Consider the following 13,560-nt stretch of genomic DNA (forward strand, 5'->3'; position numbering starts at 1 on the left):
GAGGGGAGGGCGGCGGGTCTTCCGGCGGCTCCGGGGAGAGTGACTCTGGTGATCCCGCGTCGCTTTGCCGTCTGCGGGCCGCTTGGCTGGGCCCTGGTTCTTTGCATTCCCTGAGGGGTTGCTCCTGCTCAGCAGCTGAATTTGTGGGTGGTGCCCGCCCCGTATGCGTGTAAGCGCTGTTTGCTTACCATCCCGCATTGTGTAGGACTAAAGAGCATTCCTGGGTCTTTCTCTTTTTAATGGTCTGCATGAAAGTGTCCATTGAGAATGGAATTCCCTTTTCCATTGAGCCGGGGATCCAGGGACCAAAGACAATTTAGTTGAAAAGGAGGAAGATAACTAGGACAGCGATTGTAAAAGGAATTTGCAATCAAAAAGTATACTTTTCCGGTTAGTTTTAGCGATCCTGTACATTGATTAAAAGTGTATTTTTCCTCATACCGGACATTCCATGCAAACAGCTCTCTTCATCTGCTTTTGCTGTGGTGAGGTAAAGCGTCTGTTGGTGACTTTCTTTCCAAGCCGCTGATGTAATTCCAAGAGATGAAATCTGTTGATAACTTCTCTGGTTTATCTCCTGAAGTCTTTTGAGTTTTTGTAAGAGGCAGGAAGATACTAACAGAAGTACCTTAAATTAATTTAATTTTGCTAGTAGTGTGGTATCTCTGCTGATACTGAATGGAAACCTAGTTCACTCTTTTTCAGACTTCTCATTTCAATTACATTATCAGTATGCCTTTGTTCTAGTTATTGGACTTTCTGTAGCAGTATCAGTCGTTTAAACTTTTTCTTCAGTTGAGAAATCAGTATGATTTAATCCTATGTTGGTTTACATAATTATTAAATATTTCTTCTGAACGTGGAGCCTTTTTCATATGTTGTTTATATAGGGCAGATCAGAAGTCTGTCATACTAAAACACTGACTGTTGTCTGTTCTTGTGCTATAAAAAGCAAGTAATAAGAGTTAAGGATTATTTGTGTAATAGTCAGATCTATGCGGAACACGATTCTCGCATGAATTAAAAAAACAGCTTAGGTGGGGAAAAAACAGGTCAGTTTGTGAGAGCAGTTCACACCCTAACAAGAATACTAGGTTTAATGCTAGGTGTTTAAATTATTTAGTGTTCACGTAAAAGGCATAGTTTACATGGGATAGTTTATATAATTGTTCCAGTACTTTTTCTTCCTGAAATAGATGCACTAGTCTTTAATTGTGTTTCGATGTCTACATTTCTCTGCTATTTTGGCAATATATACTAACACTGGTTGTGTTATTTTAACTAATAATACACAGTGCTGACTTGGAGTACTGCATTGAAATGGTGGTGCCCTATTAATAGTTTAAGTAAGTGATTAAAGATCAGGAGGGTTTTTTTCCTGTATCAGAGGTTGAATTTTCTATTTATTAATTATGTGTTAGAAATAGGGAGGGGAACAGAACTTTTAAACTTGACCTTATCAGTTCATTTTCTAATGTTTTCAAACCTCGTAAGAAAAAAACCCCAAGGTTAAAAATGTTCCTGACGATACCAAGGTGTGTGGTGAGGTAGACACACAGGAGGGAAGGGATGCCATCCAGAGGGACCTTGACAGGCTTGAGAGGTGGGCTTATGCAAACTGTATTAAGTTCAGCAAGGCCAGGTGCAAGGTCCTGCACCTGGGTTGGGGCAATCCTAAGCATAAATACAGGTTGGAGGGAGAATGGATTGAAAGCAGTCTGGACGAGAAGGATTTGGGGTTGATGGTGGATGAGAAGTTCAGCATGAGCTGGCCATGTGCACTTGCAGCCCAGAAAGCCAAATGTGTCCTGAGCTGCATCAAAAGAAGTGTGGCCAGCAGGTGAGGGGAGGTGATTCTCCCCATTTACTTGGCTGAGGGTGAGACCCTCCTAGAGTACTGTGTCCAGTTCTGGAGCCCCTAACGTAAGAATGACATGGGAGCTCATGGAGAGAGCCCAGAGACAAGCTGTAAAGATGATCCGATGGCTGGAGTACCTCTCCTATGAGGACAGACTGAGAGTTGTGGTTGTTCAGCCTGAAGAAGAGGAGGCTCCAGGGGGACCATACAGCAGCCTTCCAGTACCTGAAGAGGGCTACAGGAAAGCTGGAGTGGGTTCTTTTGAGGGGAGATTTGGAGAAAATAATCTGTAGCTGTTGAAAAAATTTCAAACTGCTGTCACTCTGGAGGTCTTTGGAAATACTGTGTTAAAGGTTTTCTTACAATGTAACAGGTGTAATTACTTTTGTGGCACTTCTGCAACGTTTATTTCCTCACACAAAGGTCTTAGAGGTAGCTATTCTGTAGGATTTTTGCACTAAGGATTTTATATAGCCATATGTATTTAGAGAAGCTGTTACTTATGACATCTGTTTATTGTTAGTATAAATTTGTAAAGGGTGTGAGCAGTCCTATTAAAAAAGGGTGACGAGTGTTGTTTTTTGTTTGTTTTGTGTGGGTTTTTTTTAATTGAGTAGATAGGTTGTGGGCTATAGAACTGTTCTTTTTTTCTTCCTATAATAAAACTTAATATTTTAGTGTGAATGTCTGGAGTACTGAATACTAATTCTGTTGCTCTAATTTTAGGTAAACATTACCAAATGAGGAGAAAAGGAAGATGTCATCGAGTATCAGCAGCAAGGCATTCTTCTTCCCCATGCAGTATTAAGCACTCTCCTACACGAGAAACCTTGACATACGCTCAAGCTCAAAGAATGGTTGAAATAGAAATTGAAGGTCGTCTTCATAGGATCAGTATCTTTGATCCTTTAGAGATTATATTAGAAGATGATCTTACAGCCCAGGAAATGAGCGAATGCAACAGCAATAAAGAAAATAGTGAAAGACCACCAGTTTGTCTAAGAAGCAAACGGCATAAAAATAACAAAGTGAAAAAGAAAAATGAAGCTCTTCCAAGCTCACATGGTATACCTGCTACAACAACTCCTCTTCCAGAACCAAAAGTACGGATTGTTGAATACAGTCCTCCTTCAGCTCCTCGGAGACCTCCAGTTTATTACAAATTCATTGAAAAGTCAGCAGAAGAACTTGATAATGAAGTTGAGTATGACATGGATGAAGAAGATTATGCGTGGTTAGAAATAATTAATGAGAAGCGGAAAAGTGATGGAGTGTCAGTTGTTTCACAAAATATGTTTGAATTCCTTATGGATAGGTTTGAAAAAGAGTCTTATTGTGAGAATCAAAAACAGGGTGATCATCAGTCTTTAATTGATGAAGATGCAGTGTGTTGTATATGCATGGATGGTGAATGTCAGAACAGCAATGTAATCCTGTTTTGTGACATGTGTAATTTAGCAGTACATCAGGAATGCTATGGGGTGCCATATATACCTGAGGGCCAGTGGCTCTGCAGACACTGTCTGCAGTCCCGTTCTCGGCCTGTAGACTGCGTGCTGTGCCCAAACAAGGGAGGTGCCTTTAAAAAGACTGATGATGATCGCTGGGGGCATGTTGTGTGTGCTTTGTGGATTCCAGAAGTTGGATTTGCCAATACAGTTTTTATTGAGCCGATTGATGGTGTCAGGAACATTCCCCCAGCCAGATGGAAGTTAACATGCTACCTCTGTAAACAGAAAGGTGTTGGTGCCTGTATCCAGTGCCACAAAGCAAACTGCTATACTGCATTCCATGTGACGTGTGCTCAAAAGGCTGGTCTGTATATGAAAATGGAACCTGTGAAAGAACTAACTGGCAGTGGGACGACATTCTCTGTGAAAAAGACTGCCTATTGTGATGTACATACTCCACCAGGTTGCACACGGAGACCTCTAAATATTTATGGAGAAGCTGAATTCAAAAATGGTGTTTGTAGAAAGGAGGGATCAGTCAGAACTGCTAGGTCTACATCGAAAGTCAGAAAAAAGACCAAAAAGGCCAAGAAAACAATGGTTGAACCTTGTACAGTTATGCCAACAGTATCTGCTCCTTATATCCCTCCCCAGAGGTAAGCAAACCATCCAAGTGAGAGAATCCTTTACTTAATCATCTGTTTAATATTAAAACAATGCTTTTAGATGCTGACTTGAAGTTGCTGTACATTTCTTACGTGCTTTCCTTAAAGACCATACTCAGAGGATTAATGTAAATTATGTTCGGTGTATTTTTGTGAAATTGCATTAAAAATGTATTAACTTCCCCAGAGAAATTAGTAAGTGGTCTGTCTTGTCCTCAGAAACTTTTTTTTTTTTGTCAGACCACATGTGTGCTCAGTTTCTGTCATTCCCTGTACTTTGGAGAACTAGCCACTGAATTCAGAATAGCGTATGAAGTTGACCTTTATATTGAAAAACACAGCCAAGCTCAAAGTTAGCTGTATTCATCATTTGGGAATCTGAACTTCTTTTCCCAAATTTAAGAGCCCCAAACTGAAAATTGCCTTTTCATATGTAAGATTTCAGTCTTGTTCATCTCACCTAAATTAGATATAAACTCATAAGGTCTATGTGAGTAGTACAAATAAACCCTCCAGAGTTAACTTCCACATTAACCCCCCCCAGGGCTTAATTTGCTTGTGGGGCAGAGTAACTTTTCAGGAGATTTTTCCTATGTTTGTCTTTTTCCTTTTGTAAATTCAATTATGTTTATCAAGACTTGGACGAATTTGATATCTTGCAGACTTTTTTAAGGAAAGTTGGTAAGTGATGATAAGTTAGTTGGTTAATGTATTCTTAGTCATGGAACATGAAATAAATGTGCTTTCCTGTTCAATGATGCTATCAAATATCTGTCCTAGAACTTTAGTGAAATGTTTGAAAAAAAAAATAGTGCATGTGACAAGGAATTTTAATCCTAATTTTGTCTTTGCTTGCAAATGTATACTTTTTAAAGTACTATACATTTGTAAGTTTAAGCTGATTTTGATATTAAGTGTGCTTTTTGCAGTTCTTGCTGGAGCTGTTCTTATGTGAATGCAGATAAAAAGCATGAACACCAGAACTGAAATTACTGTTTATGTTTTACATGCCAAATTTTTGTATTTTAACAGTGGTGATCAAGAGTCTGGCAGATGGCTCTAGATCTGTTGAGGCTAGTGAAGTAATGCTTCAGAAAGCAGGGATATTTGAAGTGATGTTTTCATAAATAATAATAGAATTGGAACAAAATTGATTTTTAAAAATATTTTTATTTCAGGAGTTGAAAACCTCAGCATGAGCTCCAGCTAGCTTAGAATGGTATAATCTCTTTTCAGATTTCTTTCAGCTAAACGAACTATAATGCATTCCAGCAGTGGAAATAATTTCTTTCTGGGATTTGAAAAATGACAGAAGGCTCTGTGGTAGAAAGATAGAGACTTGGCTTTGCTGAACATTTGAGACATAATATACTGAGAAATTCAAAATTGGACTATTGGGACTAAACCAAAGTTCGTCTTTCTGGGGTATTTGTTTTTTGTTCTAGCTTTTACAACAGCAATATGTTTGTTTACCCCTTGAATTAATTACTTACTGATTTAAGAAGAGTAGTTTGGACAGTTTCTCAGAACAGGCACAGCTTTTGTGTGCAGATTCATTGTATTGTGACAGGACCAAATGCTCAGACAGTGAAGGCTCTTAAAATGATAAAAATAAGCCATCAAATAAGCCATCTTGTTTTGAAAGCTGACTCCCAAGTCTCAGGTAATGGACAATTAAGGATAGTGAAATAAATCTAAATAAATACATGTGTTGACATTGCAGTCCTTTCCCTGTAATACGTTTTGTTAATACAAGTACTTACTGACTGATTTTGACAAACAACCTTTAGCTCCTGTATGGTGTTTACAAACACCCGATTGATTTCAGTGTTTTCTGTTACGATTTGTTTGGTAAAATGGTATTTTTGCTAAATGGTGGAAACCGACATACATAATTTCTACAAAAACTTTCTGAAGCTCATGAATTTCTGTATCAGCTTATCTGTAGGTCAGGTTTCTCTGCTACTGCCTTGAATTATGTGTTGAGCTGTACACTTTTCAGTTACCAGAATTTCTTACACAGATGTTATACTCCAAGCTTTTGGTGTTAAATTACATTATGTGATTCTGTAAGACATTTGTAATCTAATTTCATGGCCTCTCAGACTATCATCTCTGAAATACTGGTTGAAGAGTGTAGGATCAGAAGTTTTTAACTATTGATAACAGGAGATGAATGCTTGTTTTCCCTAAGTATCCACTTCCAAAGGTGCAGTAGGCTATGCTAGAGCCTTGAGATGACTTCAGTTTTCAGTGCTGTTAGTGCTGACTTTTTAGTAACTTGCTCAGCACTTGTATATGCGACCCCCAGGCAATCTCTGATGCATGTGTGATTTGCATAAGGCTACAGAAGTGTGTTACCTCTTTACTGGGAAATGACATTCAGTTTTTTCTTTAAATAGGAAACTGTTGAAGATTGTTGCTTATGTTGTGCTGCTGACATTCATCAGTTCTTTTGTGGGTTTTGGTGTTTTTTTGTAAAGCAGAAATGTGCTTATACTGAAAGTCACATGTTTCTGGGAAGTGTCAGAGGGCAGCTGTGTTAATGTGGAGGGGCAAGCGGGGAAGGACACTCCCTCGATCTCTACCTCTGTGTGGAAGAGACAGTCGGTAACTTCACTGGTTGGCAAATGATAGCCAGAACCCACTGCCGCTAGCTAGTTTGTCTGAAGACAGTGGTGAATTTGCTCTTTCAGTGTTCATTCTTCACTGATGATGTGTGATGGTTGATTTCACCTTGTAGATAAATGATTTATTTTTTTTCCTAATAAAATAGTAAAAGTATTTTATTTAGATTGCAGGTCCAGCATTTCCAAGTTAAGAAGAAAAAAACTTCTAGGGCTGATTCGACAATCTAAAGTTAGCTTCTTGTCTATTTAATTGTCTTGTACTGACTTTCTGCTTCATTTCTTGTAAATATATTTTTTCTCTCCTTCTGTTGCTGCTCATCCTTGTCCTTGTAACAGCTGCCGTATCCAGTGAGTAGAATATACACAAAACAGAATGGTTATGGTTTTAGCTGTGAAATCTATCTGGTTTATCCAACTTCTGAGTGCCTGATTCTTTAGTACAAATACCAATGTTCTGGTGTAGCCTTCTGATCTTGTGTATTGAAAGAGACATTTGAAATTAATTTGCTTTGTGAAAAGCAAAGCCAGTATCAATATTCATGTTCCTTTAAAATGTTGCAAAACTAGGGTATTTTGGCTATATACCTGGGAGGCAATTGAATGTGAATGAAAATATTAAAGATTACACTGTATCTTAGTGTATGTTTAATCTGTTATACTAAAATACCCTTCATGCAAGTATTGCTCTATTAAGCGGAAGCAGATATTTTAAAGAATATAAATATTTGCTTTCATCTTTAGTTTCAGTTTCTCCATGGTATGTGTGTAATGTCTGAAATTAAGAAGGTATTTGAAATGTACTTTTTACACAGAGAGTGAAAAATAATGAATTTTTCATGTTGTGTGTATCAGTTGTGTTGCCTCATATTATTGAAAGAATCAAAAGATTCTTGGGAAAGTCACTAAGTAGCAGGAAGATAACTGAGAGCAAAAATTGCTGAGAGTCTTAAAAAAATATTTTCAGCTGTCTTTGGAAATGTTTATGTTCTGGATATTAACTGATCCTTCTATGTTGACCTTCGCTTTTATTAGAAAGCATATTGCTCCTGGTAGTAAAACTGGATTTCTGTATGTCTGTATGTTACTCTATGTCTCAAGACAGAGCCAGCATTTACTTTTGTTTTATAATTTATCCATTTGAACTGTCCTTAACTTTTTTACTTGGTAGTTAAATGTAGTGGTGGTATCTCTACACAGAAATTTTTATTGTCTCTCATTATGGACAGAAAAAAATTGATCAGGAAGTGAGGAAACACAATATAAGCAGAAAGGCACATTGACCTTTGACACTGTTAGTCTACATTCAGAGATGATGCTTCTTAATCATATATGTGGCTTGTGGGTTACTTTTGGGGATTTGTTTTAATGGTTTTTTTAATACCTTCAGAAAGTTTTAAAGTCAGGGAAAATAATAAAAATGCTGCTTAGAATTCAGCATAAAAAAGCCACTGAGAATACTAGTAGAGCCAATGTTGTAAGAAAAATGAAAGCCGAATGAATTCTGACTAACGTCTGGTAGCTGTTTATCCTGGAATATACTTCTGTGTATACTTACACAAAGTCACGTGCAAGTATCTACTTAATTACAGGAGAGCATGATGTAGATATGTGCCTTATGGTTGTTCCTAGTAATTAGATGAGGGAGTCACCTTGTTGAAGTGGAAGGGGGGGATGCTGGCAGTAGTCGTCCACTGGCGTTTTGTTTAAGATTGACCAAGCTCAAAACCTTTCTGATAAATACGGAAACTACTGCTGATGCCATCCTGATTTTTTTGCTTAAATAAAAAAGTAATTTTGCCTAAATCAAGAAAACAGCTGCAACAGTGCTTACTAGCTTTGCCTCTGGTATTTTTTAAAAAATAAATTAACTTGGAGCTTTATTTTCAAGCCTGTTTGTCTTGCCTCGTGTTGGTTCATAAATAAGAATTAATTTATGTGTTGGAGAAAGTGTGACTGAATAGCTTGTAAAAATGGATTTTAATTTGAAGTAAAAATAATGGGGAAGATGCTTGTATAACTGGTATTAAAAGCCACATGTTGATTAGTGTCTGAGGGGTGATCCCCCAGCTAAAATTTCAGAGGATGGAAGTTGTATCTTACATTTAAATATGCTCTTTTTGCAGAATTAACATAGGAATAAGTTGTACATAACTTCCTTCTTTTTTTTTCCTTCTTTTTTTTCTTCTCTATTTTTTCTTTCTTTTTTTTTCCGTCTTCTGATTTTTCCATGTGTAGGGCAAAGAAGCTTAAAACAGAAATTAATGTGTTTGATATTTCTGCAAGATGTCAGTACTCTGTGTGTCCTCTAAGGGTTTTGGTCCACAATGATTATATATGTTATCATGCAGGCTTGAAGATCAAAGTTTGTGTGTTTATGCTTCTATACTTCCGAGTTTCAGCAGTTACACAAACTTCCATTAGATTTCATTTGGTGACAATTAGTATTTCACCTTTTAAGTGCCAATCAGAAACATGACTTTCAGGTTGTGTTATCTGAAGAACTGTCTTTTTATTCAATAGTCAAGTTACAGAGTGCACAGAAATTAGTATATAAATACTGATATTTATTATAGATAAAAATATTATTTTAGATTAATACTATCTTCTGCTGATGTGAATTTAGCCATTTGAGATTAGATTTCAAAACCATGTGTTGTATAGTTATGACTACTACAGAAAAAAGAAACACAGAAAAATATTTTGATTAATTTAAATGAGAAGTTGTGACTCAATATTATGTATAGGAAGTGGCAGAAGTAAATTATGTATGCGATTTTTCTCAGAAGAAGGTTTTTTCTGGAACAAGGTTTTCCAGTGTGACAGGTAGGATATTTATTTTTTTTTTACAGTTTTGTTTTTTTTCCTTTTCCAAGTGTTTGGAAGATCACATATTTAATTGTTAGAATGCAGCAAAGTTACCTGTGTAACTAATGGAGAATTATCTGAAATAACATAGCTTTTTCTGAACTCTTTAAGTTCAATGTCCTACTTTCTTGTCCAAGAAAAGTTGTTTTGGAAAATAGGGGTATTTTATTTGCACAGTAGCATGGAACATCATTTGGTTGTTTCTGGATGTTACCGTAGGTGAGGAGAAACTGTTTTTTTTTAATTATACTAAATTAAATTTCACAGAGTATAATTTAATTTAGCTAGTCTTCTGTATGTACCTTAAATACAGCTGTGTTGGATAAAGGAAAATACAAAATAACTTATGGATTAAACTGGAAGTTCAGGGAAGTATAGTAATTACAAGTTTATTTAATGTTTAAAAATGTATTTGCTTTAATGAGCATTTAGTCTTACTTAATCTTATAGATTTTCATATTAAGTTCCTTCTACCTGAATTACTATAGAAATACTGGCAAAATCATATGCTTGTTTTAAGGAAATGTTCTCGTTTATATTTCAAAAACGTAAGATGATATAGAGTCCTACATATAATAGTAGAATGATATCTGTGGAGTTAAAAATCATGTGTGGTCTGTGGAATGGTTAGTGATGACTAATAATAGAAAAGTGACTGATTATCTCTTGTTGGCTTTTGTACGTTAAACTGCCGCATGATTAGTCACCAAAAATACTGTTTTCACTATTTCTTGTAACCAGTTGCCATAGTTGCTACAGTGACATTTAACTGAAACTAGGAGAGGAAGGCAGCCATGAATAGGAAGAAGGAAGCTGTGAGATTGTTAATATGGCGAGAGCACATCTCTTATGTTGCCAAAATTATTTTATGCATTTATCCAAAAGATGAGGAAACACGGAACTGAGTAACACTAAGCTTTCTCTGAATGCTTTGAGCAGTGCATTAAGAGTATCATTTTTTGCAGGGTAGGTTATCCATCAAGTCTCTCCATGTGAGGAAGAGGTTAGTGTAGAGCAGCTGATGGCAATTTCTTGCCAAAGCTGTTGTATATTAACTTTCATCCTAAATTAAATTATTTGAGTCTGTCTTGCTTTTTCGAAAAAAGCTAGTTTGCTTCCCTCATCCTTCTATTGCTGTTGTAAATGCAGCGTATTTTTGATGCCGTAATTTACAGTTCAGCCTAAACTATGGTTTCAGGCTGAGAACTGCAGGTAGTATTTGAAAACAAACAGCTCTCCTTTACCTGCCTCAAATACATACTTTTTAAAAAAACTCCTTATTGGTTTTTTTGTTTTTAATTGCATCTCTCTCTTGAAAAACATGAAGTGTAATGTGCAGCAAACTCTGCTAAGACCTCAGAGAACTCCATAATAACTAGTTTGAAAAATTAGTTTCAACATTTACAAATTTACTTCAAGTTTTGGTGGCAAAAAGTTCAAGACTTGTGCATACCTTTGTGCCTTATTTCATGCCTGTTTTCAGCTTCGCTGTGGCTGAATAAATCTTTATGAGTGAGAACCTCTTTCCCAATATGGTAGTACTATCAAGTGTGGGAGCTTCAAAAAAAATAGCCAGTCTGTGCTACTTCTAGTGTTTTGTAACAGTGGACAAAGTTGTGTCTTAACTTTCCCAAAATGGTTGTATTGTCTTGTGTTGTCAAAATCTAAAGTGTTTCAGAGAGTAAAAATATCTGGAAGTGTACAACTGAGCAAAAAGATGATCAAAGAGTTAGTGGGTTTTTTAGGGTCTGACAGAAAATAAAGCATCCTTGTTGTATCAGTAAGATCAGAGTATGGAGGCCCTACAGACTCTGATGTCTATTTTGAGAAGTTAAGAGGTGATTGATGGTATATTGCCACTTCTGAACTCTGGTGCCTAAATGAAATATGAAGAGTCAGCATTTGTTGGGTTTTATTTGGAGGGAAGGCAGAGAGCAGTAGATTCCTACCCCTTGTTAGGTGGTTTCTGCACCACACTTTGCCTTCTGTTTATTTTTATTTTGAAAGCTGGAGAGTATCTTCTGTGAACATCTTTCGTATGCTTATTCTAGCACTTTATTGTAATTATGTATGAATGGAATGGTTTGTTATATGAGTGAGCAAATATACTTAAAGCTATAATTAAAGATGATTGCTTAGTCTTGCCACATCTGATGGGCGTGACGCCAAGGCACCTTTCTTCATGTTAAGTTATGATTCGTTGGCCTTTCCAAATGGATATATATTTGGCTGTGCTTTGTTTGACTCAGTGCAGTAGGTTTTGCTGTTTCCAAGAGAGAATTGAAAGTAATTATTTTATTTTTATTGCATTCTAGAATTAATTGTAATTGTGTTGTGTTTGGAGTTTAAAATGGTCACATCAAGGTCTGTTCTGCATTGAGTAAGTCTTTGTGGACCCTGCCTCTTCCCTTCAGTGAAAGACTTGCAAGACAGTCCGAAATCCGTCTGCAGACTTTCTAAGCTTTAAGTTCAGCTACAGTTTTTCAGGAATGTCTAACTGGCTTAGTTATTAATTGAAAAGGAATGTCACTGGAGGAAAAAAAGGACGTGATGGCACTGTGTTTGTTTTGCCTAAAGCTGTGATGACTGAAAGCTCTGTAGCTACAGTTAGCATAGCATTGAGCAGATATATGGAGCCTTACTTTCTGTACAGCCTACAAAAAACAGCCAGGGATAGAAGACCTTTGGTGAACTTAGGGTAGACCCACTTGCATGTCTTGCAGAAAAAGATAATCCAGGTTTCCCAGCTGTTAACAATTATAGCTTTAAATTTTATTTAGATATATAACTATTTTTCTTCTGTCGCCTGAGAATCTTATTCCTAATAAAAGGGTAGACAGAAAAATACTAATACGTGTATATGTTCATTATTTTTAGTTGAGTGCTGCAGGGTAGTGCTCTACAGATCAGACTCGTCTTGAATTTAGTTTTTCCTCTTTTGGTAATTTTATTGAAGAATCTGATAATTCTGCTACTATCTGTTGTAGAGTTTTGCTATGGGTAGTAATTACTGAGTGAAGAATTAACAGATTTCTGTTAGTTTATATTATCCTTCCTGTAACTCTGTTTTTCATCTAGCTCAGGGAAATCCTTTTCTTTCTCTCCAGCTCACCCCTGCCCCAGACCAGTGAACAATGCCCCATACAATATAGGTGGTTGGAGCCTTGGGGCATATTTTGCTAATTTTGCAAAGGCTGCCACCAGTAACAAATCCCTGCAATATCATACAAAGAAAACCTTTGTGTTCTATACCTGTTAACTTTTTAAATTTTATTTTCTATCATAATTTCAAGATACCATAGGCACAGAGAGTTGAAGATCTGTTTCAGATAAACCTTTTTTTGAATGTAAGTTTTGAGAGGTTAGTGATATGTTTGTGAGACTTGAGCATTTTAACCTATCCTTTAAAAAATAGGGTTGAGGTTGGAGCCTGTGGTGTCCATATAGCACTTTCCTAGAGTACTGGTAAACAAAGTATATGTAAAGAGTATTTGCCTCTGTTAAAAAATAAGTTTGGAGAAATTACTGTTTATTTAGTCAACATATTTTCCTTTACTGTTTGTATCATTCTCTCTTGCATCTTTTCTATGAGGGTATTTTCATCTTATGTGTGGGATAAAATCAAGTGTTCTTCTTTTTTACATTGTTTGTTCACTTCATTTACAAAAATTTTAAAATTAGTAAATTAGTTATGCCAGCTTTTTGTTGCATGTTTTTATGTTAAAAAAGTTTGAATATAGATTGCAGCAAATTATATGAAAACTTCTGTAGGAATTTAAGTTTTATATTTTTATTTAATTTGCAATAGGATTTTTTTCTGAAATGCACATGCTTTATTCTAAGCCCTAATCTGTGATTGCTTTTGGGATAATGATAATGAAAAAAGTGATACTGTGCAGCTTTATAAAGTATCTTAATGTATGTGGTAGACTAGTGTCAAGCGGATGCATTTCATTGTAATTTACTACTCAGAAGTAATTGTACTGAAAGAGATGCCATCAAAAGAAATCAGTAATATGGTGATCACTGCTGTTATGTTACACATTTTTATATATCTGATGCTTAACTTCCATAGCCAAATATGTTTTATG

General features: G+C 36.2%; 1 protein-coding gene across 2 annotated transcripts in view; it reads left to right on the forward strand.

The window, feature by feature from the left end:
• The first annotated feature begins 2,582 nt into the window (after positions 1-2,582).
• The window catches only part of BRD1 (bromodomain containing 1), a 50,469-nt gene continuing 39,491 nt past the window's right edge, over positions 2,583-13,560 (forward strand). For both annotated transcript variants that reach the window (XM_009999450.1, XM_009999449.1), the window contains exon 1: positions 2,583-3,965. In XM_009999450.1, the coding sequence (XP_009997752.1) occupies positions 2,599-3,965 (1,367 nt within the window). In that variant the 5' untranslated portion in view covers positions 2,583-2,598. The remainder of the gene's footprint in view (positions 3,966-13,560) is intronic.

Source organism: Chaetura pelagica, unplaced genomic scaffold (assembly GCF_000747805.2).
Source record: "Chaetura pelagica isolate M959 unplaced genomic scaffold, ChaPel_1.0 scaffold15, whole genome shotgun sequence".
NCBI classification, from domain to species: Eukaryota; Metazoa; Chordata; class Aves; order Apodiformes; family Apodidae; genus Chaetura; species Chaetura pelagica.